Here is a 27,990-nt window from a genome sequence, read left to right on the forward strand (position 1 = left end):
GAGGTGTGAGCGGTGCCTCAGTGGGGAGGGGGGGGGGGTCGTGCTGGGATCACCGCCGTGTCTCACCCATCACACTAGGGTGAGACACGGCGGTTTCTCCCCTGCACATCTGCAGGGGAGAAACTAAACTTTCTTTAGTTGCCGGTAATTTGACAGCCCTGCTTTAAGCCAATGCCCTCTAGTTTTTGAATCACATATCCCGGGAAAAAGACTATGCAATCACCTTATATATTCCCCTCATGGTTTTTAATCACCTCTAAAACAATATTTGCTTTAATTTGAACTTCCAGCACCTGCAGAATTTTGTGCGTGAGAAATTTGTCATCAGCGTGAGAGCGTGAGAAATTTGTGATCAGCGTGAGAGCGTGAGAATTTTGTGAAATGCGACAGCCCTGAAATGTGAAATGCGACAGCCCTGCAAGTAACTCAGCAGGTCAAACAGCATATCTGCAGAGAAGGAATGGGTGACATTTCGGGTCGAGACCCTTCTTTCCATAGATGCTGCTTGTCCCAATGAGTCACTCCAGCATTTTGAGTCTAAGCCCTGGAAGTGCTCAGTGGGTCAGGCAGCATCTGGGCAGAATGTGTGTGGACAAGTTTCACTGGTGCTGTGCGCTCCTCCGGTCGCGGAGGGCGCTGCGGCGGGGGTTTGCGGGGCCGCGGCAGTTTGGTCGCGCAGGCGCCGGGCGGTGAGCGGGACAAGATGGCGCGGCTGTACGAGGAGTTCACGTTGTGTGGACTGCAGGCCGGTGGTGACGGCGGTGTGCGCGCCGTGGAGCCCGCCCGGACCGGCTGCGTCCTCGTCACCCGTGAGGAGCGGACAGTCACCGTGTACAAGGTGAAGCGGCGGCGGCGGCGGGTCCCGGGATGGCGCGTTGGCACCGTTACCGGGGTAGTGTAGGAGAGGGAGTAATGACGGCTCGGCCTCCGGGTCACAGTGAGGGAGAGGGGGAGAACTGAGGAGATGGAGGGGAGAGGAGAGGGACGAGGACTGCAGGGGACGAGGAGGGCAGGGGAATGGGGAGAAGCAAAACGGAGGGAGAGAGGCAGGGAAGAAGGAGAAGCCGGGGGAGGGGGCGAATGCGGGGAGAGGGGAGGGAAGAGTTGAGAAGAGGAAGGGAGTGGGGAGATAAAAGAGATGCGTTTGTGCTCCCTGTGGTTGTGATTGTGTATCAGGGACACCCCTCGACAGATCTCTATTTATTAACCATGACGACCAGAATCAAAACCAAGGACCATAACACTACAACGGCAACCACCATTACTTCAACCAAACTCATCTTTAAACACCTGGATCTAGGACTCAGCCCCCCCCCCCCCCCCCCCCCCGGGACTGGATCCTTTACAAGGATACAAAGGACTTTCTGGATGCTTTCAAGAGCGAGCTGGATAGGGCTCTTAAAGATAGCAGAGTCAATGGATATGGTGAAAAGGCAGGTACGGGGTACTGATTGGGGATGATCAACCATGATCACATTGAATGGCGGTGCTGGCTCGAAGGGCCGAATGGCCTATTCCTGCACCTATTGTCTATTGACATTTATTATCACATTACGATCATCATAAGATCAAGTGATAGGAGCCATTCAGCTACTCCATCATACAATCGTGGCTGAGCTGTCTCCCTCCTAACCCCATTCTCCTGCCTTCTCCCCATAACCTCTGACTCCTGATTTCCTGACCCCTAAACTATAATCAGAGAGGAATAGGCATCACAGCATCCTTTGTGATAATTGTCAACACCAATGTCCTGCAAGGATGTATTCTTGGCACCTTATTTTCTATCCACACACTCACAACTCTGAATCTTTGTTGTACTACTATCATGTGGTGGAGGACACCTTTTTGGGGGCTAATTGAGCCAAAGTGTTAGGTGTTTTCTTGGGTGGCTGTAGATCCTGTTTCGCAGTGTTATAAAGTATCAACGGGTGCTATTGAGAAGTTCTTCAAAGTCGCACACCATTCCAAGGCGCCATGGAAGCTATTTGTTTTATAAATGGTGAACAGACTGCTATTTCAATTGGTAAAGAGCAGGAAAGTTTCAGGGCAAAATTGCGTAACCAAGGTTTGCTGTTAAAGAATTAATTACCAATGGTAGGTTGATTACATTTGGAAATGTTGAAGAGAAAATGGACTGATTGCTGCGTGACATATTGAGGGGCAAATGGAAGTTGGGGATAGCGGTAAAGTTGTGGAAGAATTTTAATGTTCGCTTATGAAAAATGTTAAATTTATGTATTTTACTGGTGTCCATGAATCAGTGTTTCTGTCAGTTTATGGGAAAGAAATATAATGAGGGTGGCACTGCTGGTAGTGCTGCTGCCTCAGTGCCAGAGACCCAGGATTGGTCCTGACCTCGGGTGCTGTCTGTATGGAATTTGCACGTTCTTCCTGTGACCGTGTGGGTTTCTTCCGGGTAATCCTGTTTCCTTCCACATCCCAATGACGTACGGGTTTGTAGGTTAATTGGCCTCTAAAAATTTCCCCTAATGTGTAGGGTGTAGATGAGAAAATGGGATAACGTAGAACTAGTGTGAATGGCTGATTGATGGTCGGTGTGGACTCAGTGGACCGAAGGGCCTGTTTCAAAGCTGCAATGCATGCAAAGTATAAAGGGCCTGTGGGTGTGCCCTGTGATTCAAGTATTTTTCTTCCTTCAGGGACTGGGATCCATAAACAACAGAGTTCAGAATGTAAACAAATAACAAATGCATTGTAAGCGTTGTGTTTTGTTTGTACATTGAAGGTGTCAGACCAAAAGCCTCTGGGAAGTTGGACAGTTAAGCAAACCCAAAAAATCTCTTGCCCTGCAGTCTACAATGACCAGACTGGAGAATATGTTGCAGTTCATGATCATAAGGTAAGAATTTTGGGATTTGCTTATTGACATGTGTTTGACAAAGTTATATCAATTGAAGTTCTAACTCTTATCGACAATAGGTGCAGGAGTAGGCCATTCGGCCCTTCAAGCCAGCACTGCCATTCAATGTGATCATGGCTGATCATCCCCAATCAGTACCCCGTTTATGCCTTCTCCCCATATCCCCTGACTCTACTATCTTGAAGAGCCATATCCAGCTCTCTCTTGAAAGTATCCCCTCTCATCCTTCTAAACTCCAGAGTATACAAGCTTGGTAGTTAACAAAATGTTTGTTAAAATGCCTTTTGAACCATTTTCAAGAGGGAAATATTAATACATATCTATTTTCAGCATTGGACAGTGCTTTGTGATACTCAATACATCCTGAAAGTAGCCTCCCCTTACTCTTAAATCTTCTATACCAGTTAAAACCAAGTTGTCCAAACCAACCTACAAAAAGCTTGCATTTAGTTTATATTTCCTCGATGCAGAAAATAGTTTGCAAGTGTGTTCTCCTTGGGGGAAAAAATGACATATCTAATTTTGAAATAAGCTAACGCTGAATATAATTGCCAGTAGCAAGAGAGAGTCAAGAGTGTTTAATTGTCATATGCTCCAGAACGGGAACAATTAAATTATTGCTTGGTGCAGGTTTGCAGACTGATCCAATATGATTTTGATGAGTTAACATTATTTATTTTTATCTCATTCATTTCTAGGTTTTATGGATATGGAAAGATGAAGATGCAAACCTGGAAAAAGCTTTCAAAGCAACAGTAAGTTGATGCAGGTTACCACCATTCATTTCAAAACAATCCGCCCATCCCCTGACATCAGTCTGAAGAAGGGTCTCGACCTGAAACGTCACCCATTTCCTTCTCTCCAGAGATGCTGCCTGTCCCGCTGAGTTACTCCAGCATTTTGTGTCTACCATCCGTTCAAAACAAAATGGATTTGAATTATCTTGCTTCATTAAGCAATTTCTATCAGTCGGAATGAGTAATAACATTTTAACAGAAACTTCCAGTTTATACGCAGGTGACCTTTAAGATTATAATTTGCAAGTGAGTCGTGAAGAAATTCTTTAAGAAGGAACTGCAGGTGCTGGAAAATCGAAGGTAGACAAAAGTGCTGGAGAAACTCAGCGGGTGCAGCAGCATCTATGGAGCGAAGGAAATAGGCAACGTTTCATGCCGAAACCCTTCTTTAGACTGACCTAAAATTAATTCTTTTTTGGGAAATTAAACCAAGAAAACACAACTTTTAAAAGTAAGAATGTTTTAATATATAATAGTTTTATTTGTATCTATAATACTTGAGATCCACTTAAACAATTAACCATCTCCAGTTATTTATCTGGTCTTGCCTTTGGTGATGTTTATATTGTAGATTGCTTTGTCAGCATTTTCCATTCATGGAGTCAGATTGCCCAGTGTAATTACAGGTGATGGCCACAGTATGGCACTTGGATATAATTCCCAATCCTTTCTAGCCATCCCAAATGAAAATGTGTTCTTATATTAGCACATCCTAACAATAAAATCTTAGATATAAGCATAGAGTTTCATAGGTTTTCAGTGGATGATTTAACTACATTATGAATCAAACATTATTTAGAAAGTTTTAAAAACTTTATTTTGGAAACTAGAAATTTTGTTTAGAGTTTCAGTTTTAGTTTATTGTCACATATACCAAGGTACTGGGAAAAGCATTTATGTGCAAACCAGTCAGCGGAAAGACAATTCATGATTACAGACAAGCCATTCACAGTGTACAGATAGATACATGATAAGGGAATAATGTTTAGAATGGCGCTGCGGAAAAGTTGCTGCCTTACAGTTTGTGTGATGGTATGGGTTGTGTCCACATTTTGCTGCAATTTCTTGCGGGTTTGGATGGAGCTGTTCTCAAACCAAGCATGTGATGCGTCCTGATAAAATGCTTTCTACATGACTTGCACGTCTTTGGGATGTGGGAGGAAACCAGAGGAGAAGGTGTATACTCCACACAGACAGCACCCGAAGTCAGGATCGAATCCAGGCCTCTGGCACTGTGAGGCAGCAGCTCTACCAGCTGTGCCAGTTACAGTAATAAAATAATCTGCATAGTTCCTTTTTTCTAATATTTTTTGGGATGCATGACTTTGGTATTGTTCTAGTGGGAAAGGTTGCAAGGGAAAATAAAGCAATCCGATTTAGTTCCATGTTTTGCCACTGGTTTTCAGTTAACAGCTGATGTCTACCGGATACACACATTGCCCAAAGCAGAACCTCTGGTGCTTTTTGAGCGAGGGAGTGTGAGACGACTTGATGATCTTCTGTCAGCTCCACAACAGGAACTTGAAAATGTTCTGTCAAAAGATGAAGTCATCAGGTTGGTACTGATAAGACCTGTCCAAAAAGGTTTAAATTGCTGCCAATAAAATTGATTCTTGAAGCTCTGCACTGGAGACCATGTTGGAGAAAACCTGATGAATTGGGAAGTAAAAGTGATATATCAGACTCACAAATTTTTTTTAAAAGACAGTTGTAAAAGTTACTTTTGGCAGGCTATTTGGTTTTCTTGATTATGTGGTTGAGAACTAAAAATATCTCTGATAATGGAAGGATGGTGGGTATATGGAATGAGCTGCCTGAGGAAGTAGTTGAGGCAAGTACTATGAAAGCATTTAAAAACATTTGGACAGGTACATGGATGGGAAAAGTTTAGGTAGATATGGACACAACATGGGCAAATTGGACTAGTTTAGCTGGGGCATCTTGATTGGCATGTTTGAGTGGGATTGAAGGGTATATTTCTGTGCTGTATGACTCTATATCACCAAATATGCTGGTAATTATATAGTCAATAATGCAGTCCAGGAATGAACAGTGTTGATTCCCGCTATTGGTGCTGATTTAGATGATCTTGGTTAGGACGTGATTTTTCCCAATAACTGTACCAGATTGGAAGGCGAAGGTTCTGTTTCTCAAACTTATTCTGGGCTTCACTGGAACAGTGGAGGAGGCCAAGGCAGCCTAAAGTGAGTTGGGTAATTAAAATGTCATACAACAGAAAGCACACCTTTGAGAAGCAAGTTGGAGCGGTCTGTAAGGCAGCCTTTTGTTTTCCCAATAAGGAACTGACCATGCCATGAGCATCATATTCACCAAGTCAAAAGTGATGCATATAAATCCCAGCTGCTTTCATGAGGGTCCCTGCACGTGAGAGGAGGTGAAAGGGCAGAAGTTGCATCTATCAGGGTTGCATGGAAAGGTGCAATGAGAAGCAAACATTTTGGAGTTTTTCTTTTCAATCAGATTTTCTTAGGTCCTTGTTGTTTTTAATTATTTCTAATGGGTATTGGTGATTTAAAGATGAAATAATCAGTTTTGTTTGAAGTGTTTACACGTGTCCATTTTATTTGTAGGTGGAGTGCTGGTTTACTGGAAGCCGGAAGTCCTCTTATACTGTTTGTCACTGAAAAGGTTTGCGTTATGTATATTGGGTTAATTTTGCATAAATGTTACATCAGTTTGGTTAAATATCCACTCCTGCAGTGCCAATGTCTTTTGGCAGATGCACTTGAGCTATTGGCATGTTGAGCCCCAGACCGCCAAGAATAACTAGACTAGATACACGGAAGCATCTCCAAATCATCCAGCATCTTAATGTAGCTGTACACTGCCATCACTTCACTGATACCAAATCAAAAAACTGGACGCCCCTAATAGTGTTTGGCAGACACCTTTTAACAGAGGCTTGAAAAATAAAGTCCACTGCTATTTCTAACTAGTCTTAAGGAATATGCAATAAATATCAGCATTGTCACCAATTTTCACATTTTGTGAAAACATTCTTTATTTTGAATAAATTGGAATACATTACGTTTAACTAAATGGTCAGTTATTGGCGGCAACTTCTTGTGCAGATCTTTTGTCTGTTTATGTAATGATAGTTCTGTAATTGCACCTGCAAATCTTCTGTTATTGCTCTTGTGTTGGGTTAGCCCAAACACTAAGGAACTGCACATCATGCAAACATCAGAGTATATATCTTATTGTAATGAGGATCTGTTGCACCCTCCTAACTTGAACACGCTATTTTCCACTGGATCTTTGTCGGACCTAATGGATCTTTAAAACCCAGACTTGTTATCTAATCAATATTTGTTAAATCCATGAGATGCAAAGAACTACAGATGCTGGTGTACAAAAAAAAATGACACACAGTGCTGGAGTAACTCAGTGGGTCAGGCTGTATCTCTGGAGAACAGGGTTAAGTGACGTTTTGGGTCAGTACCCTTCAGACTCATTCTGTCTGAAGAAGGATCCTATCCCAAATACTCACCTATCCATGTTCTCTGGACATGTCTATCCCACTGTGTTACTCCAGAGTTTTGTTTCTTTTATTAAATTATTGCTGTTTTCTAATGTTGTCAGCCCCAAATCTCTTGGTACAAAAAAGTTAAAATCGCTTCGCAATTTTTTCATGGAACTTTTTCCTCCACATTGATCTTCAGTGCAGTGCTGAATTACTGGTTGAAAGCAACTTGTCAATCTGCTAATCATTGTCAGTGCCAGCAGCAGGATTTATGACTGTCCTTTAATAAAGCTAAGTAGTGGGGATATTGATTGTGGCTAAACAACTTGTCAGGTACATCAGTCAGGTACAGTCATCTCTTATTGTGGTTATTTTAGTGGTATAGTGTAAAAATGAGATGGCAAATGACTTAAATCTATTATATTATCAAATGGGTTGCAAGTCTTTAAACTGAAGTAAATAGAGTGCTCTGTAATCTGATCCACCTCTGAGCTCAGACCCAACATTTCTGGAAATTGGTGTAGATCCCACCTACATATCTTTTACCCGTCAACTCCAGGAAGAAATTGTTTACGGTTTGGGAGCAGGCTGCTGATGGGGTTTTAAGCGTGAAAGGTGCCTGATCTGTGGCGACCTTTGGGTAATGTGGAAGAAAGCTATGAGAAAATAATCAAATCTCTTGATTTGGATTGTTGCTAATTTTATGGATTGAAAGTAGCTGGTAGCTTATCCCTTATGAGAATAATCAGTCTATAAAAGGACACAAAGTGCTGGAGCAACACAGCGGCTCAGGCGGCAAGTCTGCAGAACATCGATAGATGATAGGAACCCTTCTTCAGAATCAACCTTGTTTCAACTCTATAATTTATACATGGTTGGGATGGGGAATGTTAACTTGAGTGTATTGTTTTTGAAAATGTTTTGATGCTTTTTTTTTTAAAAACAGGATGGCATATTCCAACTATATACACAGAAGCTAAACCCCAATGTTCAGCACGGATATAAGTTGGATTTGGGAGATGAGATGGGTTATCCTTTGAGCTTTGCACTTTCACTTGAAAAAGAGTGTACTGCCCTGATGTGTTTATGTAAGTTGTTTGATGTGAAGACTTTAAGTAAGATCTCAGTAAATGCTCTTAATTTCAGAATGAACTACTGCCCTACTGTAATTATCTTTTTGCACAAATGTCATTCAATTAATTTGTAGCATTCACCCAGTTGAAGCTGTTTTAAAACATTGTCATGTTAGATGTTTTAATGAAGGCCGAGTAATTTATTTATCAGTCTTGACTGTTGATGGTCATCAGTGCCACTCTTGCCTGCAGCAGAAATTTGACAAGTTTTATCCAAATGGAACCATGTGTTCATTTGGGGCATGTGAGTTGCTTTAACTGGTGCATTTTACTGGCTTCAAATCTGCTTCCTCCGTGTGAGGAATGGAAATATTTCTCCTGGTTATAGAAGAGGATAGCCAGGGAGAACATTATTTTTCCTGTTGACTGTGTATTTGAACAATCATGTGTATATATACTTGCTACTGATAATTTTCTCCTTTCGTTGAAGATTCCACAGGCTGTGTCTATAAAATCCAGCTGCCATCAAACAGGGATTCAGCTGAGGAGGAGTGGGTCCTGCCTCAAACGTTGTTGTTAAAACTGCCGGGCTGTGTGGATTCTCTAATCAGTGCTGCTCTTTTGGCCCTGGATGAGATACATATTGCTGTGTTAGGAGCTCCTCAATCCCATCAGTGCGCAGTCAAAGGTACCGTTTAGGCTGCAGATACTAATGCTTATACGTCCAAGCAGAAGATGTTAATCTTATGTAACCTAGATTTTGTGAATGTGCGTGAAGAAATCTATCTTAAGTCAAAGTCTCTATGATGTAAATGTAAACTTTTTGATTCCTTTTGATTGAATTGATTGAACAATACAGCATGGGAACAGGCCTTTCAACACATCGAGTCCACCCCGACCATCAGTCACCCGTTCACACTAGTTCTGTGTTAACCCACATTCTCAATCACTACCTACACATTAGGGACAATTTATAGAGGCCTATTAACTTTCAGAGAGCATATTTCCATGCTGAACAACTAAACTAAATGTATTCAACTCTCCCAATGTCGGCAGATTGTTTAGGGTGAATTCTCTATGTGGGTGGAAGGCAGTGCGTGAGAGCAGTACATTTAGCAGATTTTATGAAGAGGTGTAATTGTGTTTCTCTTTCAGATTCTTTAAGTATATGGAATACAAGATTCCAAACACTCCAGACATGGAAGGAGCTCTCGGAGGGAACATCTGGACAGGTAGTTTGCTTTGTCCTGTTTATGCTTTCAAAGGTATTTTATTGTCACGTGCACCAATTAAGGTGCAGTGATAAGGTACAGTGATACAGCCATACCAAAAAATGCAACTAGACACACAACTACATAAAAGTTAACATAAACATCCACCACAGTGGATTCCCCACATCCCTCACTGTGATGGAAGGCAATAAAGCCCAATCTTCTTCCCTCATTTTTCTCCCGTGGTCGGGGCAGTTGAACCTTCCGCAGTCGGGGCAATCAAAGCTCCTGCATCGGGGCGGTCGAAGTAGGTCTCTAACCAGGGACCGCGAGCTCCACGATGTTAAAGTCCGCAGGCTCCCACGTTTGGAGCTCAGAGGTCAATCCCTGACAAAAGGATCGCAAGCTCCGCAATGTTAAGTCCTTCAGGAACCCACGGTTGGAGCTCCCGAAGTCGGTCTCCCGAAGTTGGCAGAGGCCGCCAGCTCCTCGATGTTAGGCCGCAGTGCGGATGGAGATACGATACGGGAAAAAATCGCATCTCCGTCGAGGTGAGAGATTATTTTTAAAAAAGCTTCCCCTCGCCCACCACCCCACATAAAACAAGCTAAAGAACACTAAAACAGACATTTAACGCATATGAAACAACAGAGAACGAAGGGACAGACAGACTGTTGGCGAGGCAGCCATTTATGGCGGTTTTATGCCTTTGTTTTAAAATGGATGTTGAGAAGCAATGGGTCGGCTCTCTAACTGGAGTATTCCATCCGTTAAAACTACCAACTGGAGTGTCTACATAGCAAGCCTTTTCACACAGCAAGACTCTTCAGTCCCATGATCCCTTTATGACCCATCTATTGTTGATACATTCCAGCTTTTGCTGCCTGCATTCAGAGGAAGGTTGTTGGTCTGGGCCTCAATTTGCTGTCCATAACCTCGGATGTAGTGGATACCTCCCCTTTTGATAAGTCAGCAAATGGATAGTATGGTCAAGAAGTGGAGGAAGGAAGATACATTTGCCGGGAGTTTATCAAGGAGACTGGGAGGAGGGGAGTGAAAGTAATGTTTGCTGGTGGCAGAAATTGCAAAGTCATTTTTGACTTTTTTTTAAATGAGTTATATTTATTTTCTCAGTTGTGGTGTTACAATGGGAAGCTTTTCATTCCTCATGGAAAGGCGTTGACTGTGATCCCATTTACATGTGAAACATCTTCCCTGGCAGCCGTCCTTGGAAAACTCAAACAACCAAGTGCTACGGGTAGGTTGCTGCTGTTTAGAGAGCAGGGTTTTAAGTCTGTTAATATTACACACTGCACCAGATTTTGTTAAGTTTAATTTCGTTTATTTATGGAAATTCATTTTTGTTTCTATTTATTTTCAAGTAGCTTGCAATGGATTACTAGCTGGTTTTGAGCTTGGACAATACTGGCTTTCTCAATATATTTCTTGGTCTCGGGCTGGAGAATTTGGATAGTTTTTTAAAATGTTGTATTTGTGCAGATAAGAACTAGTTTGAATGTGATACCTACCCCCTGAACCCAACTGTGACAAAATAACTAGCCTGCACACTCTGGTTACGCTTGCATTTGTACAATATTCAGCTCATTGAGAAAGAATCGTGAACGATCAGAATCCTAAAGTGCCCCCCGACCATTGAACTGCAGATACTGGAGGTCAGGCTGGTCTTCATGTAAATACATTCAACTAGATTTACTCTGCAAGGACTCCATTCCTGTTCCTCTGTCTCCATGTTTGCTCCGAAGGCAAGCAAGACTTTCCATAGAGACATGGACATGCAAATGCTGGAATCTTGAGCAAAACACACAGTGTAGGAGACCAGGCAGCATCCGTGGAGGGAATGCGCAGACGGCATTTTGGGTCGTGATGTCAAGACGTCTCAGTCAGATGACGTTATGTGTCCATTCCCTTCACCAATGTTGTCTGCCTGCTAGGTCCCTGCTGCACCTTGTGGGGTACATGGTGATGTCGCTGAGATTTGTATCTTCCTTTCTGAGCCATGGCTTCCCTCGAACGTAGTCGACAGAGCCTCGGCTACGTTTTGTCTATTTCCTGCACTTGTGCTCTTGCTCTGACCAGCAGGAGAGGGAGCACAAATCATGCGTCCACAGTTTTTTTAACTTATTTTATCCATGTTCTGCACACGCATACACTCGCTCTCTCACTTGGTGTGCTAAGTTTGCTTTAAACTCATTTGGCAATTAATAAAATCGGTACATTTTTCCATCTTATTGTCTTATCTTTTTATTCAACAAAGTGAAACCTCTGTCCCCTGTTATGAATTGGAATGCGATGCTTCAAGACCAGCAGACTGGTGAACCGCAACTAACTGTTACGATCAACCCTGCTGAATCAACGCCCAGTCGAAATGTAAGCATAAACTTCCACAGCCATCACAAAGTGCTTTGATTTCTATTGCAATCATCAGTTAACGTGTTGGTCTTTTGTAATTAGATAGAAAACAGAATTATTTTTCTTTCTTACGGCTGTTTCCGAGACATAGAAGTTTATAAAATTATGAGGGGCATAGATAGGGTAGACAGTCAAGTCCTTTTTGGAAATGTCATGGACTAGAAGGCATAGTTTAACGGTGAGAGGGGCAAAGTTTAAAAGAGATGTGTGAGGCAAATCTGTTACACAGACTGTGATGTGGATATGGAGCATGTGCAGGCAGTGGAGATTTGTTAAACATGCCATCATGTTCAGCGCAGTCATTGTGAACTGAAGGGCCTGATCCTGTGCTGTCCTGTTCTATGTTTGCATTTAATTTTCTTCTCTGGACCTCTTCTCTCCTTCATTGCTGACACGTTTGCATTTATTCAATAATTTGCAAGTTCTTTATTCTTTAATTTCTATCCTGTAAATATATTTAATGTTGTCCAACTACTTGTAATATGTTTTTCCTCAAGTTATTCACTTAATATGGATCTTGGAGTCCATTTTTAATGTAAACTTCGCAGTAAGTCATCTACAGATGAAGAAGCTCAATGAGAAGTATTTTGAGGTTGTCTATGTGAAGATGATATTAGACCCTATTTTCTTTTGCAGCTGCGAAGCAGAAAACGTCAGAATGTGAGCACCCAGTCGCAACCTCGCGCTCTGGATCTGACGGAGATTAAGGTAAACTAAATATCTAAAGAGAGAATGTGTTCAAGCATTAAGACTTAAAACCTTCCTCAATTAAACCCTTCCAGTCGTTATTGCTACAAAAAAAAACTTCTCCAGTTATTTCTTTACATAAAGTCTTTCATTGACTGATGCGACTAATTTGGATACTTCATTGATATTGGAAACCTGCTTATTGTATTCAACCATTGCAGCAACTTGTAAAGGTTATTTATTGCTTTGTGTTTGAAATTATTACACTCGGATTAACTGTAGTAGATTTTCCAAAAATATATTTTTCTGGTTTTATTAAGAGGTGAATCAGTCATCTTCCACAATTGTTTTATGAACAGTTTTTGAGTGTGTAAAATAGTAATCACTTTAAATTGAGAATCACAACATAAACATAAGCAGTTCAACATAAAATAAAATCAGGTGCCTTAAATACAGAATTAAGACTCCTTGCTATTAAATGGCACAGCTTTTGCAGGGATGGGATGTACTTGATAACAAATAATTTGCTTATTGTTCAATTCTGATTTCAACGTCACATTCAGTCCATACTTTTGGCCTACCTCCCTGCTTTGGTGTAGGCACTGCAGTGTTACCCTGATTGAGAATTGTGCAAGTTGTGTGTAGGTATTTGTTTGTCAAGGGCCACTGTAATTTATTGTATATCCTTTCACAGACTGGTACAAATGAGAAAATAGATGAGCAGCTGACACTGTTGCTAAGTAACCCGCTGGAAACCAATGCACAGCTAATGATCGCACAGATTGCTACCATCTTGGTCAGCAGGTGTATGGCACAGAACAAGTTCTATCCCCAGAGTGTACTCGTGAAGCTTTTACAGACACGCGCACTTTCTTACAGGTGAGAAAATACCGTTACACCTCCAAAACACAAAGTATTACCTCTTTCAGAACTAACAGTTCACCTCGTATATGGTTCCCTTATTTACTATAAAGAGCTAATTGTGATACTAAACTTTAGTTTCTGCTTCTACTTCCCACTTGGCCCTCGCTATTCGTGGCAGAGAAGATGCCAAACTCATTTTTGCCAAAAAATGCTGAAAATGTCTGTCGAGAGGCTCTCGTACATTCCACATTGCTGAACAGGAGAATTCAGTGATTAATTTCTGCCTTAACACTAGTTTCAACTGTTTTAAAGAAACGCTTGAAAGAAAATGAACGGTATTGAATTGATGCACAAATTAAGGGATGTTTGTTAGAAATAATTTCTAATCGTTTCCATTTTCTAAATTCAGTATGCTTCCACCATCCTTTCAGGTACTAAGTTCCTGATTGCAGCTTGCATTGCCTTTTGCAAAACCTCTAGTCTTTCCTCTGGTTCTTCTATCACTTGAGGTTTCTGTGCTGTCAGGGCTGATCCACCTACAAAGAGAAAGCTGTATCTACATCCCTGCCTGAAAATTTGTAGTTCTGATCTTCCTACTAGCAATGGGTATTCATTTTGGTTTTGCCAATTTTATCCGGAAGAAAGGTCTTTACTCTCAATATTCAGCAGATGTTGGGCCCTGTAAAACCATCATTCTACAGTGCTCGGTACATTCTGATATCCATTGGAGCAGCTAAAGCTAAATAAAAGAATAAAGAGCAGCTTAAAGAAAAACAGCTTTTTGTGAGGAGTTTTGGATTTAAATGTTTCCATTGTTTTCCAGCTTGTGTCCAGACGTGATAGCAGTTGCCTTGGATAAAGCAGACTATTACCTGTTGCAGCTTTGCCTTCAACAGTTCCCTGATATCCCCGAGACTGTCCTTTGTGCCTGTTTAAAGTTCTTCCTCAGGTAATTATTAACATGTGGCATCTTGCAGAGTGAAAATACAGGATGCAAGTTTTTAACCAGTAAATTGCTGGATTAGTACAATTTAGCATTATGTTCTGCATTTTACTACTTTGGCTGAAGGTTCCTGTGCTATATTGTTCTGTGATTTAAAAGCAAATTTAATGGCTTTGATTATAGTGGATTTTACATACATGTTCCTTCACCCATGCATTTGGTATCCAGAGCCATTCCAATAGACAATAGGTGCAGGAGTAGGCCATTTGGCCCTTCGAGCCAGCACTGACATTTAATGTGATCATGGCTGATCATCCCCAATCAGTACCCCGTTCCTGCCTCCTCCCCATATCCCCTGATTCCGCTATTTTTAGCTCTCTCTTGAAAGCATTCAGAGAACCTGCCTCCACCGCCCTCTGATGCAGAGAATTCCACAGACTCACAACTCTCTGTGAGAAAAAGTGTTTCCTCGTCTCCGTTATAAATGGCTTACTCCTTATTCTTAAACTGTGGCCCCTGGTTCTGAGCTCCCCCAACATCGGGAACATGTTTCCTGCCTCTAGCGTGTCCAAACCCTTAACAGTCTTATATGTTTCAATGAGATATCCTCTCATCCTTCTAAATTCCTTGCACCAGCACCTTCCCACCCAGCCCCCAACCCACCCACCCCCCCACCCCCCACTAATCTAGACATTGTGGTAAACCTAGATTAATGTGTATAACAAAGATCAGTGGGCCCAGCACTGACCCACTGATCACAGGTTTCCAATCAGAAAAAAACAACCCTCCAGAACCACCCTTTGATTCCTTCCTCCAAGCAAATTTTGAATCCAATCAGCTAGCTCACCTTGGAGTCCATCTAATCTAACCGTCAGGACTAGTCTCCCATGTGGGGCCTTGAGAATGGCTTTGCTGAAGTCCATACAGACAACGTTCACTGCCTTGCTCTTATAGGTCCTCTATGGACTAGGTCATAAGTGATAGGAACAGAATTAGTCCATTTGGCCGTGAAGTCTACTCTGCCATTCAATCATGTCTGATCTATCTCCCTCCTAACCCCATTCTCCTGCCTTCTCCCCATAACTCCAGACACCTGTACGAACAATCTTTGCTTGAAAAATATCCACTGACTTTGCCTCCACAGCCTTCTGTGGCAAAGAATTCCACAGATTCACCAACCGCAGACTAAAGAAATTTCTTCTCATCTCCTTCCTAAAAGAATGACCTTCAATTCTGAGGTTATGACTTCTAGTCTTAGACTCTCCCACGAGTGGAAACATCCTCTCTACATTCACTCTATACAAGCCTTTCATATTCAGTAAGTTTCTATGAGGTCCCCCTCATTCTTCTGAACTCCAGCGAGTACAGGCCCAGAGCCATTAAATGCTCATCTTATGTTAACCCTCTCATTCCTGGGATCATTCTTGTAAACCTCCTCTGGACCCTCTCCAAGGCCAGCACATCCTCGATATGGTGCCCGATTCGACTTGCAGATTAACGTTTTGGGAAACCTGCACTCCCAAGTCCTTTTGCACCTCCTATTTCTGAATTCTGTCCCCATTTAGAAAATAGTCTATGCCTTTATTCCAACTACCAAAATGCATGACTCCACACTGTGCTACACTATATTCCATCTGCCACTTCTCTGCCCACTCTACAACCTGTACGTCCTTCTGCCGAGTCCCTCCAGTTATTTTTGTAACATCCGCAAACGTGGCCATGATGCCTTCAATCCCCTCATCCAAATCATCAATATACAATGTGAAGAGAAGCGGCCCCAGCACTGACCCCTGCAAAACTCCGCTAGTTATTGGCAGACATCCAAAAAAAGCCTTCCTTATTGCCACTCTTTGCCTTCTGCCCTTTGATAATATGGGTTCTTATCTTCCATAGCAGCCTCACGTGTGGCACCTTCTCAAAGGCTTTCTGAGAATCTAGGTAAACAACATCCACTGGCTCTCCTTTGTCTGCCCTACTTTTTACTTCTTCAAAGAATTCCAGCAGATTCGTCAGGGAAGATCTCCCCTTCACAAAACCACTTCTTTAAAAGCTCTTATCAGATTTGTGAGACACGATCTCCCACTCGCAAAGCCATGAAGTCAGTTATACAGCTGAGCTTGTTAAAGCTCAAATGGCGACAAATTTTTTGATACCAGAAAAAAAGCTTGCTGTGTCATCACCTGCTTTAAAATATGGGTCTGTGTGTGTCTATTTTATTGCTGTCGTTATGAACATAGTCTTCAGGCTTAGTTTGTTTTTAGTACAAGGAGCTAGGTTCAGTTTGTATTAATGGGAAATACTATTTAGTCTTTGTGCCAACCATGTGCTCAGACCAGAGAGTGCCTAGGAAATCTATATTATCAGCTTGTGAAAACTATTTTAGTTTGGTACTTTTGCTGTTTCTTTGTTTTCCTACAAAAGCTATTTAAAGATCACTGAAGCATTTTGCTTTTAATTCTCCCTCAGCGCCAGTGAAGCAGATCTGGAAAAGGTCATTGTGGATTTGGGCAGTGTGGCTTCGTATATGGAATTAGATCAGAGTTCCTCGAAACCAGGACAGAACATGGAGATTGTAGAAAATGGCTTCAGTTCAATTCCCGTGGAAGAGGAGAGCAGCGATGCTCCCGCTGAGAAACAAGCCCAGGGTTCTTGGGAGTTTGATGTCAATTCCGTGTGCCCGGTTGGTCCAAAAAAGGCAGCTCTGTTGTATCCTTTGCACTGTCCAGTTGGGGCCAAAGAGGAAGTGACCAGTTTGGCACGAGGAACTGCAGCTGCTGGAATCTTAAGTAAAACACAAAGTACGGGAGGAACCCAACGTTTGTGGAGGGAATGGACAGGAGATGTTTAGGGCTGGGACTTTTCTCCAGTTTAAAGAAGGTTCCTGACCCAAAAGGTTGCCTGTCCATTCCCTCCATAGTTCCAGCCTGACCCACTGAGTTCCTGCAGCACTTTGCATTTACCTTGCTACTTGTGGAATTTGATGACGTGCTAAAACCTGTTCAGTTATTGCATCTTAAATTTGGAATCATTCCTAAAATGGAAACAAGTAAAAATGAAGTGGTTGGTTTCTATCTATAAGTCAGGTGGAAAAATTGTCAACAAAAAATGGCTGATAATTGTTCATCTTTTATTTGGACCTCCCTCAATTTCTCCCCAAACTTATCCCAGCCAAGAGGAGAAACAAATAATTCAGTGTTCTCAATCATTAAATGGTGGGGGTGTGGACACTGGATTATTTGGATGCTTCTAGACAGAGACGCGTTTCTTGCTGCATTAACCAGGACAAAGGAAGCTGTGCTGAATAAGAATCAATATGGTGAGCAGTTCCTTGTCACTCAATACTCTGAAGCTGAATTTCCACATGATGTTCCTGAACTAAAATGTGGGATCGGAGATGATTGCCATCACAAGACCTCTTGGTTATATCTGAGGAGCTATGCAGAAACCTTTGAAATCGTGTATGTGGAACATAAGTAATATTTGTACAAAGTTTACCTTAACCGCAGTGCACAGGAATGAAATTCTGCTGTCCTCGTACAGTGAAACCTTCCTTTTGCCTCCCCTCAAAGACCTTTCTGCTCCTCAAGTGATGGTAAGTGCCGCCTGCAGGTTGAATCATAAGCTGGTAAATTTGCCATCCTTGGTAAGTGAAATAATGTGGTAGAATGGCAGCTGAGATCGGAATGACCTTGACATGGGCTGCAGATGCTGGAGGATAGAATAAATGTTATTTGTGTTGAGGTCTATCTCCATGAAATGTGTGCCGAGATTGTACGAGATAGAACCCTGTGAGTTGGCATCAAGTGCACCCGCATTCAAGTCCTCGTCATCAAGACTTCCTCCAAATTGTTCTTCCAGCAGGCATTGACTGACACAGTTCTTGATAAGCCCTCCGCCTTTCTTGGCTGTCATTGGGGTTGGCCAATAGGTGTTTGTACTGTTGATGGCCTTGAGAGCATTGATGCATTTACATATGCCGTTACTCTTTGCTAGTTGCTGGGATCTCCTGTTCTCTTCCCACCCTCCATCCATCCTTTGGTCTTGTGCCTTCAGAAACATGTAGATCTGATTATTTTTTCCCCCATAAGATGTGGTGTTTCCAATCCAAGAGAATTTAATGTTGGTGATTAATTAATGACTCAATCTTCTGGTTATTCCTGTCAAACTAGTTGCAGGTTTTCACAGATGCCAACTCGGTGAACGGCAATCTGTACTCTGGGCACTCAGCAGCTCCAGTTATCTATGCGACACCGATCATGAAGAACTTTGTATTTGTAGACCTTCCAACATTGATTTTATTTCACAAATCTGTCTCTTGCCATTGCATTTAGGGACTGTGATTGTGAGATGAGACCAGATTAGGCTGTGGTTAATCGAGCAGCCATTAGCATCTCCCGCAACATTTTTATAGTCTCTTGCTTGGATGACGATCCAAGACAAAGATGCAGCGCCAGTCCTGTTTTTTGTGGCACAGTAGTAGAGTTGCTGCCTCGGCGGCAGAGATCTGCGTCCAATTCTGACCTCGGGTGCTGTTTGTGTGGATTTTGCATATTTCCCCTATAACCACGTGGATTTCCTCTGGATGCTCTGATTTCCTCCCTCATACCAATGACATGTGGGTTTGTAGGCTAATTGGCCTCTGTAAATTGCCCCTAGTGTGTAGGCTCTGGATGTGAAAGTGGGATAATATCGAACTAGCGTGAACGGGTGATTGATAGTCATTGTGGACTCATTGGGGCAAGGGGTTGGTTTCCATAATGTATCTTCAATAAATTTAAATCGAAAAGTTGGACTGACTGGGCATAAATGGAAGTGTTAAAGTACGTACTGAAGACGAGAAGCTCTTCATGCTCAAAGTGTTTAAAAGCCCTGTCGCACTGTACGGGTTCATTCAAGTGCTCTTCTGAGTTTAGAAAAAAAAAATCAAACTCGTGGTAAGCATGTAGAATGAACGTAGCGGGTACGTCGGAGCTCGGGGACGTCTCTTAGCGGCTCGTAGCGCTAACGGCAGGTACTGGGGAAACACGGTAAGCTCGGGAAGACTCGGGAAGATTTTTCAACGTGTTGAAAATGTCCACGAGCCCCGAGTACCTATAAGTGGCCATTACCGTAAATCTCCAAGTTCGAATCAGGGCAAACTCGGGAGAACTCTTGAAGGAACTCGTACAGTGGGACAGGGCTATAAGTCATTGGATTCTAATGCAGGCACCACTTCACATTACGAGCTGGATTTGCCTATCCTTAAGCCGATTATCCGTCTCAGTGAATGTTGCCTGATTGTGATGTTTATTTTCCCTATTCCCAGTTGTTTCTCCAGTACCTACAGTATCTATACCTGAAACAGTGTCAAACTGTCAATACAGTGCTTCCAGGAGACAGGATCCCCACAGTCAGTCAGGTATGTTAAAAAAAAAACACCCTGCATTGCACTCTGCATTCAGATGCAATTATAAATGAGTGAATGTTCAGATTGTTTTAGAATGACCTGAGCTCACAGTGTTTTGATTTGTAATCAATAATTTCTTAAATTCCTTGAATTCTTTAAATCTATTCCTGAGCGATGGGTGTTGTTGGCAATGTCCCCAATTATTGACTCTCCTGATTGCTGCTTATAATGAAGGGTTTTCTGATCAGTTCAGCAGCCAACTGAGGTAACCACATTGCAGTGGACAGTGGATTTGACGCACACAAACCACGTTGTTCAAGAAATGGCAGATCTTGTGTACCGGGTGGGTTTTAATGACAATTCAATTATTTACCATTACTGAAGTCACTCTGAAAGGCTGTTGGAGGCAGAAGTTTTATCACATTTGTAAATCACACTAACAAACACTAAACTTAACTGGGAAGTGTGAAAAACCCACTAATGGCCTCCCACTATGCATCTTATTCATCTTCCCCTTAAATACACTAAGACTATTCACCTCAACCACTCCACATACTAGTCTTATAAGAAACGCATTAGGAATAAAATTGTTCATGTGACAGGGACAGAATTAGGCCGTTTGGCCCATCAAGTCTACTCCACCATTCAATCATGGCTGATCTATCTCTCCCTCTTAAGTCCATTATCCTGCCTTGTCCCCATAACCCCTGACACCCGAAGTAATCAAAAATCTATCCATCTCTACCTCAAAAATATCTATTGACTTGGCCTCCACAGCTCTCTGTGCCAATGAGTACCACAGATTCACCATCCTGCTTGTCCAATTGTCATTTGAATGCTTCAGTTTCACCTATTCCATTGGCTCCTGGAGAACAATTATGCCCAAGAATGCTTAATATAACGATGGCTATTAATTACAAGGTAGACAAAGCTGGAGAAACTCAGCGGGTGAGGCAGCATCTATGGAGCGAAGCAATTATTACAAGTGTTTTGTAGTGATGAACAGTTACTGACATTTAGACAATTATTTCAGGTCTTGGACTGGATCAATCTATTGCTGGATGCTCACTTCATGGTGTTGGTAATGATGTCAGAGGCACACGGGTTGCTTGATCATTTTAACAGGTTCATCAGATCCCAGGTATGATACATGGATTGGTTGAAGTTACATTGACCTCTGGTGCAAGTCATTATTTTTTCTGAGTGCTTGATTGTGGAGTGATGAGTAATCCTTATTGTTATTTGTTGCTGTGCTCACCTGCTCATTAATGCTCACTTGTACCAGTTTTGTCCCAAGAAATGTCTTGGCAGTGTCCAGTGGGTTGGAATGTTAGATATGAATTAGTGCAGGGGTTCCCAACCTTTTTCATCCCGTTTACCCCCCGGCAACTTTTCGACCCTGTTTTGTTCATTAATTTGAGTTTACACTTCCGCAAACACAATAAAGCAACCGACAAAGGGGAAATTTAAAAATACTGTTTTTAATAAATCCAGAATCAACAAATTTACCCCCTGGCTAGGTGAAATTTATCCCCTCGTGGTAAAATTTGTCCCAGGTTAGTCGTACAGTCATGCCCTTCGGTCCATCTTGCCCATGCCAACCAAGATGCCCCATCTAGACCTAGTCCCATCTGCCTACATTTGGCCCATATCCCTCTAAACCTTTTCTATCCATGTGCCTGTCCAAATGCCTTTTTAAATATTGTTACAGTACCTGCCTGAGCTACCTGCCCATATAACCACCAAATGTTGCCCTCGGTTCCTATTAAATCTTTCCCCGCTCATCATAAACCTGCACCTTCTGATTCTTGATTCCCCTACTCTGGGTAAAAGACGCCTCTAAAAGGAATCACACTTTCCTGTTCACTCCATGTACAGATCTCAGTCACTGCAGCAGCTACTCAATTAGGAAAGAATAACAGACTATTTCAACAACTGCTGAGGAAGAAAGTTTGACGTTTGTTTTAACCTTTCTCCTTAATTTTTATAACATTTTGGGTTTTTGACCAGGTGGGGAGATACTTAATTGTTACCATAATAAAGCTCTTGAAGAGCCTATCACCTTGCCCTCCTCCTCCCTTGTTCTAATGGAAAACTCTCAGCACATGTTTTGTTAGCCTTGTAAACTCAACACTGTTCTTTACTAATTTTCTATTGCTGGATGGCTAAAGCAACAAATTGTATGTAAATGTTTAAACTCCATCTCTGCAGGTAAACCTGCCTCTGTGGTCTTGTGTATTTGTACAATTGCTGTGAATGTTTAACTGAACTTTATTCCAATAAATATCTCAACATATTTCCTTTCCCTTATAGAATATTTTTTCCACTTCTGTGACAAAGTAGCTGGTAGTGCCAGAGACTCTGGTTGAAATCCTGACTTTGGATGTCAGGATTCTGTGTAGTTTGTGTTCTCCCAGTGACCACGTGGGTTTCCTCCCAAATTCCAAAGGCATGCGGGTTTGTAGGTTAATTGGCTTCTGTAAAATGCCCCTAGTTCGTCAGCCTTAGATGTGAAAGTGGGATAACATAGACCTACTGTGAACCATGGTCAACATGGGCATGGTGGTCTGATGAGCTTGTTTCCATGCTGCATCTCTAAACTAAACTAAACAACTGGTAATTTATTTAACGTATTTGTAGTTCGTTGCAAAAGATATTTATCAATGACTGTCTTCATCCTTGTGTATTCCATAGTATTTTAATTTCATGCCACTCCATTTCAACACTTTAACTCAGTCAATGGTATGCTTTTTATAGAAGTTGAGGACAATTTTATGTTGCATAGATTACTTTGAGAGCTTTGCTGTGCTCTCATGTCTCCATATTTGCAGTGAACTATTTCAGACCTTTTTGTTTGTCTTGGAAATTGAAGATGTGTCTGACAACCCATAGTTTAGTTCCATGGATGTGATGTTAGAATGGTCAAAGTTTAGAAATGGTAGCAAGAGGGAAAATTAGGTACTTGTAATGAAAAGCAGATCCCCCCAGTATAAAAGTGATTGTATGTCGCATGCTAGAATTGCTGATGGTTGATAATTTCCTAACATTTAACTTCTCTCTCTGACAGGTGAGGTTCTACTCTGAGTTAAACAAGATTGAGGGAAGTCTACAGAAGCTCCATCAGCTGCAACCACAAAACGATGGACTGTATTCCATTGAAGTGATAGAAATTTTTTAGCTATGTACAAACTTTTCAAAGAAATGTAATTTACTTGTTTTGAGTATTTATGGTGCGAAAATTAACTTTCTTTTATTACACTTGGAATTAAAATTCTACTTTGTGTACGCCTGTTTCTGTTTTTATTTGTTGGTTGCTGATCTATTTCTCAAATGTTTGGGCCTCATTTTTATGACCATGCATGTTTTTAGGTTTATTATTGTCATGCGGTATCGTGAAAAGCCTTTGGTAACGTAGAAAATAGGTGCAGGAGGAGGCCATTCCGCCCTTCGAGCCATCATTCAATATGATCATGGCTGATCATCTAAAATCAGTACCCCGTTCCTGCTTTCTTCCCATATCCCTTTATTCCGTTAACCCTATGAGCTATATCTAACTTGAAAACATCCGGTGAATTGGCCTCCACTGCCTTCTGTGGCAGAGAATTCCACAGATTCATAACTCTCTTTCAAAAGTTTTTCCTCATCTCACTGTCCTCATCTCAGTCCTAATTGGCCTACCCTTTATTCTTAATCTGTGACCCCTGGTTCTGGACTCCCCCCAACATTTGGAACATTTTTCCTGCAGCTAGCCTGTCCAATCCCTTAAGAATTGTATTTGTTTCTATAAGATCCCCTCTCATCTATCTAAATTCTAGTGAATATAAGTGTTGTGATCTATCCAATCGAATCAGAAAAAACTGTACATGAATACAATCAAACCAAACACGTGCACAATAGGTGGAGCAAAGAAAAAGATATTGGAGTGCAGTTTCTCCAGCTTTTTGTCTACCTTCGATTTTTCCAGCATCTGCAGTTCGTTATAAACAGAGTGCAGAATATAGTTCTCAGCCTTGTTGCAAAACAATTCCAGAGACAATATCACAATGAGATAGGTTGGAGAATCAGGATTGTACTCTAGTTAATGAAAGGGCCATTCGGAAGTTTGATAACAATATCAATGCAATCCTTCACTGCAGCTTGGAAACATCTCGAAGTGATGAACGAGTACTGATCATCCCCAATCAGTACCTCGTTCCTGCCTTCTCCCCATATCCCTTGACTCCGCTATTTTTAAGAGCCCTATCTAGCTCTCTCTTGAAATCATCCAGAGAACCCGCCTCCACTGCCCTCTGAAGCAGAGAATTCCACATACTCAACCGGGAGATCAGGTAGGTTTAGGCAGACTGAGCGAAGGTCTCCAGCGAAGCGATAGCTGATCCTGCGCTTGGTCTAGCCCATATACAGGAGTCCGCACCTGGAACAGTGTATAAAGTAGATAAGGTTGGAGGAGGTGCAAGTGAACCTCTGCCTCACCTGAAAAGACTGTCGGGTCATTGGACAGAATAAGGGGGGACAGGTGTTGCATCTCCTGCTGTTGCATGGGAAAGTACCTGGGGAGGGGTGGTTTGGTTGTGAAGTGACGAACTGACCAGGGAGTTGCAAATGGAACGGTCTCTGGAAAGCAGAAAGAGGTGGAGATGGGATGATCTGACTAGTAGCTAGGATCGTCACATCCATATTCTCCAGAGATACTGCCTGGCCCGCTGAGTTAATCCAGCTTTTTGTGTCTTCGATATAAACCAGCATCTGCAGTTCCTTCCTACACAAAAACAAAAGACTACTGACTTGCTTTGTCCATTTTTAGTCCAATTGACTTTAGCCTCTGAGGCAACTACCTACTTACGTAAGAATGCTGGTCTCGATTACTGCTCATTCATCATTATACCATCTGTTGACTGCGGGTGCAATTGGGGTCTAGTCTGTGAGGCTCAGCACACCTCTTGACACCGGCGTTCCACAGGGCCAGCATTACTCCCTTTTATTGCAGATACAATTCGTGATGCATCATTGGTCTAATATGGTGGGTACAGGGAAAGAGCATTACGTTACACTTCTGCCAGGATATAAACCAGAATCCACAATCAACAACACCCACATACGGGACGGAGGTGGGGTTTCTTTCAGGTATAACCTCTCTTGGACCCACACGTTTGATCGTAGTCTCTTTTCATGAGGAACTGAAGTAGGTCCATCTGTTCAGATCCTGGTGAACTTCTATTATCAAGAGCATCCTCCAGATAGGGGGCAGTCCTCATTGTACTGTGCAGTTTTGAAGCATCTCAGTGGGTTATCCATAAAACGCAGTGTTTGAAGCCAGCTTATGGACTGCCCCCTTTGCGTGTATCCGTTAGGTCGAGGAACAGGCACTTTGAATCTTGGTGACTGCCAATAAGACAATTATTAAAGTTCATTTCAGATGCGAGTACTAAAACAATGACAATTAAAATTAAAATTGAATCTGAATCTGTTGACTGCGGGGTAATTGGGGTCTAGTCTGCTCAGTGATGCCAGCATTCTCCTTTTATTGCAGATAAATTCGTGATGCATCAAGTCTAATATGGTGGGTTGAAAGAATTACGTTACACTTCTGCCAATATAAACCAGATACAATCAACAACTGCAATTGGGTTTTGTATACCACTGAACTTAAACAAGTAATAAGCTCCGCAAAGTCCGCAGTTTCGTCACATAAAACGCTGACGTGTTTTTTTGAATTTCGTTTTAGATGCGTTAAAAAATGACAAGGTAGCCCGTTCGTAAATATATATATTACCACTTTCGAAATAAACAAACCCGTAGTCTGCAGGATTCGAGCGTACGTCGGGAGACCCCAGTGGGTTTCTGGTTTCTAACTCCTGATTTTTGTTTTCGTTTCACGAAAATGAACGCAGACGTGAAAATAATATTCACGGTAAATGGACGTAGACGTGAAAATAAAAATGTTTGAAAAAAACAGCCCGTAGTCGGCAGGATTCGAACCTGCGCGGGGAGACCCCAATGGATTTCTAGTCCATCGCCTTAACCACTCGGCCACGACTACCGATGGGTAGAACGTGCAGTTGCCATTTATTGTAGCCTCAGAACGTTGCGATACATAGTGTTCCATTTCCGGCACGCGAGAGCCAATGTTACAAACGGGGTCACCCCCGGTCACTCAGTGCCGGCCGCCGCCTCATTCATGCGGACAGTCCCGCCGGCGGTACAACTGGATGTCCCAGAGCCCCGCCCAGCAATGTTTGTCCAATGTGTAAGAAGGAACTCCAGCTGCTGGTTTACACCGTAGACACAAAATGCTGGAGTAACTCAGCGGGACAGGCAGCGCCACCAGAGAGAAGAAAAGGTGAAGTTTCGTGTCAAGACCCTTCTATACACTTCAGACCCATTCCGTCTCTCTAGAGATGCTGCCTGTCCCGCTGAGTTGCTCCAGCATTCTGTGTCTACCCACTGCGTTCAATGTCTTCTTACTCACTCCCAATTCTACTCACATTGTAGCAACCGATTCAATTTGTGGTAGCTATATTTGGAAAGGTGTATTTATCTTTTTCAAATTGTGAACAGGAAAACAAAAGCAATCATAAATTCATAAAACTCTCAACATCCCCGGACATTGTGTTTTTTTAATCGCCCGCCATCCAGTGACCGAAGCTGACAGACACTGGATGTTGGAGACACGAGAAACGACGGGTGCAGGGATCTGGGGGAAATGCGGGTCAGGCAGCATCCATGGAGGAAATGGACAGACATAACGGGTCGGGACCCTAGGATTCGGTACATAAGGAATAAGATAATTAAGGGCAGAGTGGGGCCCAGTAAAGACCAAACAACCCGTTTGTTGAGGTGGAGGATGTGGGTTCGATAAACATAGTAAGAAAGTATTAAGAGGTTCTGCATTCTTCAAAATGGTTTAATCGCCAGGTACAAATGAACTCTATTTCAGTCTGTTAAAGAGAGCGATTTTCACGCCATCTTTCCATCACTTTTAAATCATCTACAGGGACGAGTGGGCCTATAAAATCAAGTTATTATCGTCCAGTTAGTGCGATGTAAGTGATGGGAAAATTAATGGAATCTATTCTGGGATATAAATAAACTTTTATTTAGCAAGATACAGATTAAGCATTTATAGTCAACAAGTATTTATGACAATACAGCTGGGAAGTATTTATGAGATATGGCTGACCAAATTCATTGAAAACCTTTGAGGAGGTAAGATGGAGGGCAGATGTGATCAAACAAGTCTATGTGTATTTCAACAAGGTTCCACATGGCAGATTGACCAATAAAATGAAAGCCCAACAGACCCAAGGAACGCATTACATTGGATCCAACTGTGGTCAGTGGCAGGAGGTAATGGATAATGTTTGACAGGTGATCGTGTGACTGATGAAGTTCCACAGGTTCTCTGTTATCAGGCTAATGAATTCAGATTCAGATTCAATTTCAATGAATTTCATTCATAAGTTAGGGTGCTGTCCGATTCACCTCTACCCCACTGCGGGCATGGGACTTTGTCTAACGAACTGATGCGCCACACTGCTGAGAACTACATTCTATACTCAGTATCTTCCCCTTTGCTCTATCGTATTTGCATTTGAACTGATTGTATCTATTTATGTATATCCGATCTGTTTTGATAGCATGCAAAACAAAGCTCGGTCACTTGACAATAATAAACATAAACATGAAAGAAACTTAAATTCAATTGGAAAACAAGGAAGAAAGGTCCCGATCAGAAGCGTCGACTGTTCATTTCCAGATGCTGCCTGACCCTCTGGGTTTCTCCAGCACTTTATGATTTGAACAGAAATAATTTCTGAAATGTAGTTTTGTTTATTGTCACGTGTAGCAAGGTGCAGTGAAAAGCTTTTGTTGCGTGCTAACTAGTCAGCGGAAAGACAATACATGATTACAATCGAGCTAGTCATAGTGTACAGACACATGATAAGGGAATAATGTTTAGTGCAAAATGAAGCCCGTACAGTAAAGTCAGATAAAAGATAGCCTGAGGGTCTCCAATGTGGTAGATAGTAGTTCGGGACTACCCTCTTGTTGTGGTTAATTGTTGTAGGGCCTGTTACCAAAGGTGTGCCTGGAAGGGAAAGCAAGCTTTTCACTCAAAGATTTTCTGTTTACATTCAAAGAAGGTTCTTATTAAGAACAGTCAACTCACATCCATTGGGGCCCAGGAGCTTATGCATTCCAGTGTTATATGTTTTATATTTCATGGATTATGT

General features: G+C 42.1%; 1 protein-coding gene and 1 non-coding gene across 2 annotated transcripts; one reads left to right on the top strand and one right to left on the bottom strand.

Annotated features, from left to right (window-relative positions):
* The first annotated feature begins 668 nt into the window (after window positions 1-668).
* nol11 (nucleolar protein 11) lies at window positions 669-23,041 on the top strand. The gene is made up of 18 exons (XM_055653767.1): window positions 669-838; window positions 2,747-2,860; window positions 3,580-3,636; window positions 5,085-5,233; window positions 6,270-6,327; window positions 8,109-8,250; window positions 8,726-8,923; window positions 9,391-9,467; window positions 10,581-10,704; window positions 11,722-11,834; window positions 12,513-12,584; window positions 13,258-13,442; window positions 14,251-14,376; window positions 16,837-17,076; window positions 17,884-17,962; window positions 19,676-19,768; window positions 20,790-20,897; window positions 22,824-23,041. Exons 1-18 carry the CDS (start codon window positions 704-706, stop codon window positions 22,932-22,934), a joined length of 2,181 nt encoding a protein of 726 aa, XP_055509742.1. The 5' UTR covers window positions 669-703; the 3' UTR covers window positions 22,935-23,041.
* Window positions 23,042-25,714: 2,673 nt separating this feature from the next.
* Window positions 25,715-25,796, bottom strand: trnas-aga (transfer RNA serine (anticodon AGA)). Its single transcript has one exon. It is a non-coding gene; the product is annotated as a tRNA-Ser (tRNA).
* Window positions 25,797-27,990: the final 2,194 nt, after the last annotated feature.

This window comes from Leucoraja erinacea, chromosome 23 (assembly GCF_028641065.1).
Source record: "Leucoraja erinacea ecotype New England chromosome 23, Leri_hhj_1, whole genome shotgun sequence".
Classification (NCBI taxonomy): Eukaryota; Metazoa; Chordata; class Chondrichthyes; order Rajiformes; family Rajidae; genus Leucoraja; species Leucoraja erinaceus.

Excerpts from the sequence above, each read along its gene's own strand:
- nol11 (XM_055653767.1), top strand. The coding sequence starts at position 704 with ATGGCGCGGCTGTACGAGGAGTTCACGTTGTGTGGACTGCAGGCCGGT. Across the intron at positions 3,637-5,084 it reads AAAAAGCTTTCAAAGCAACA|TTAACAGCTGATGTCTACCG; the intron begins GTAAGTTGATGC and ends ACTGGTTTTCAG. Across the intron at positions 6,328-8,108 it reads TACTGTTTGTCACTGAAAAG|GATGGCATATTCCAACTATA; the intron begins GTTTGCGTTATG and ends TTTTAAAAACAG.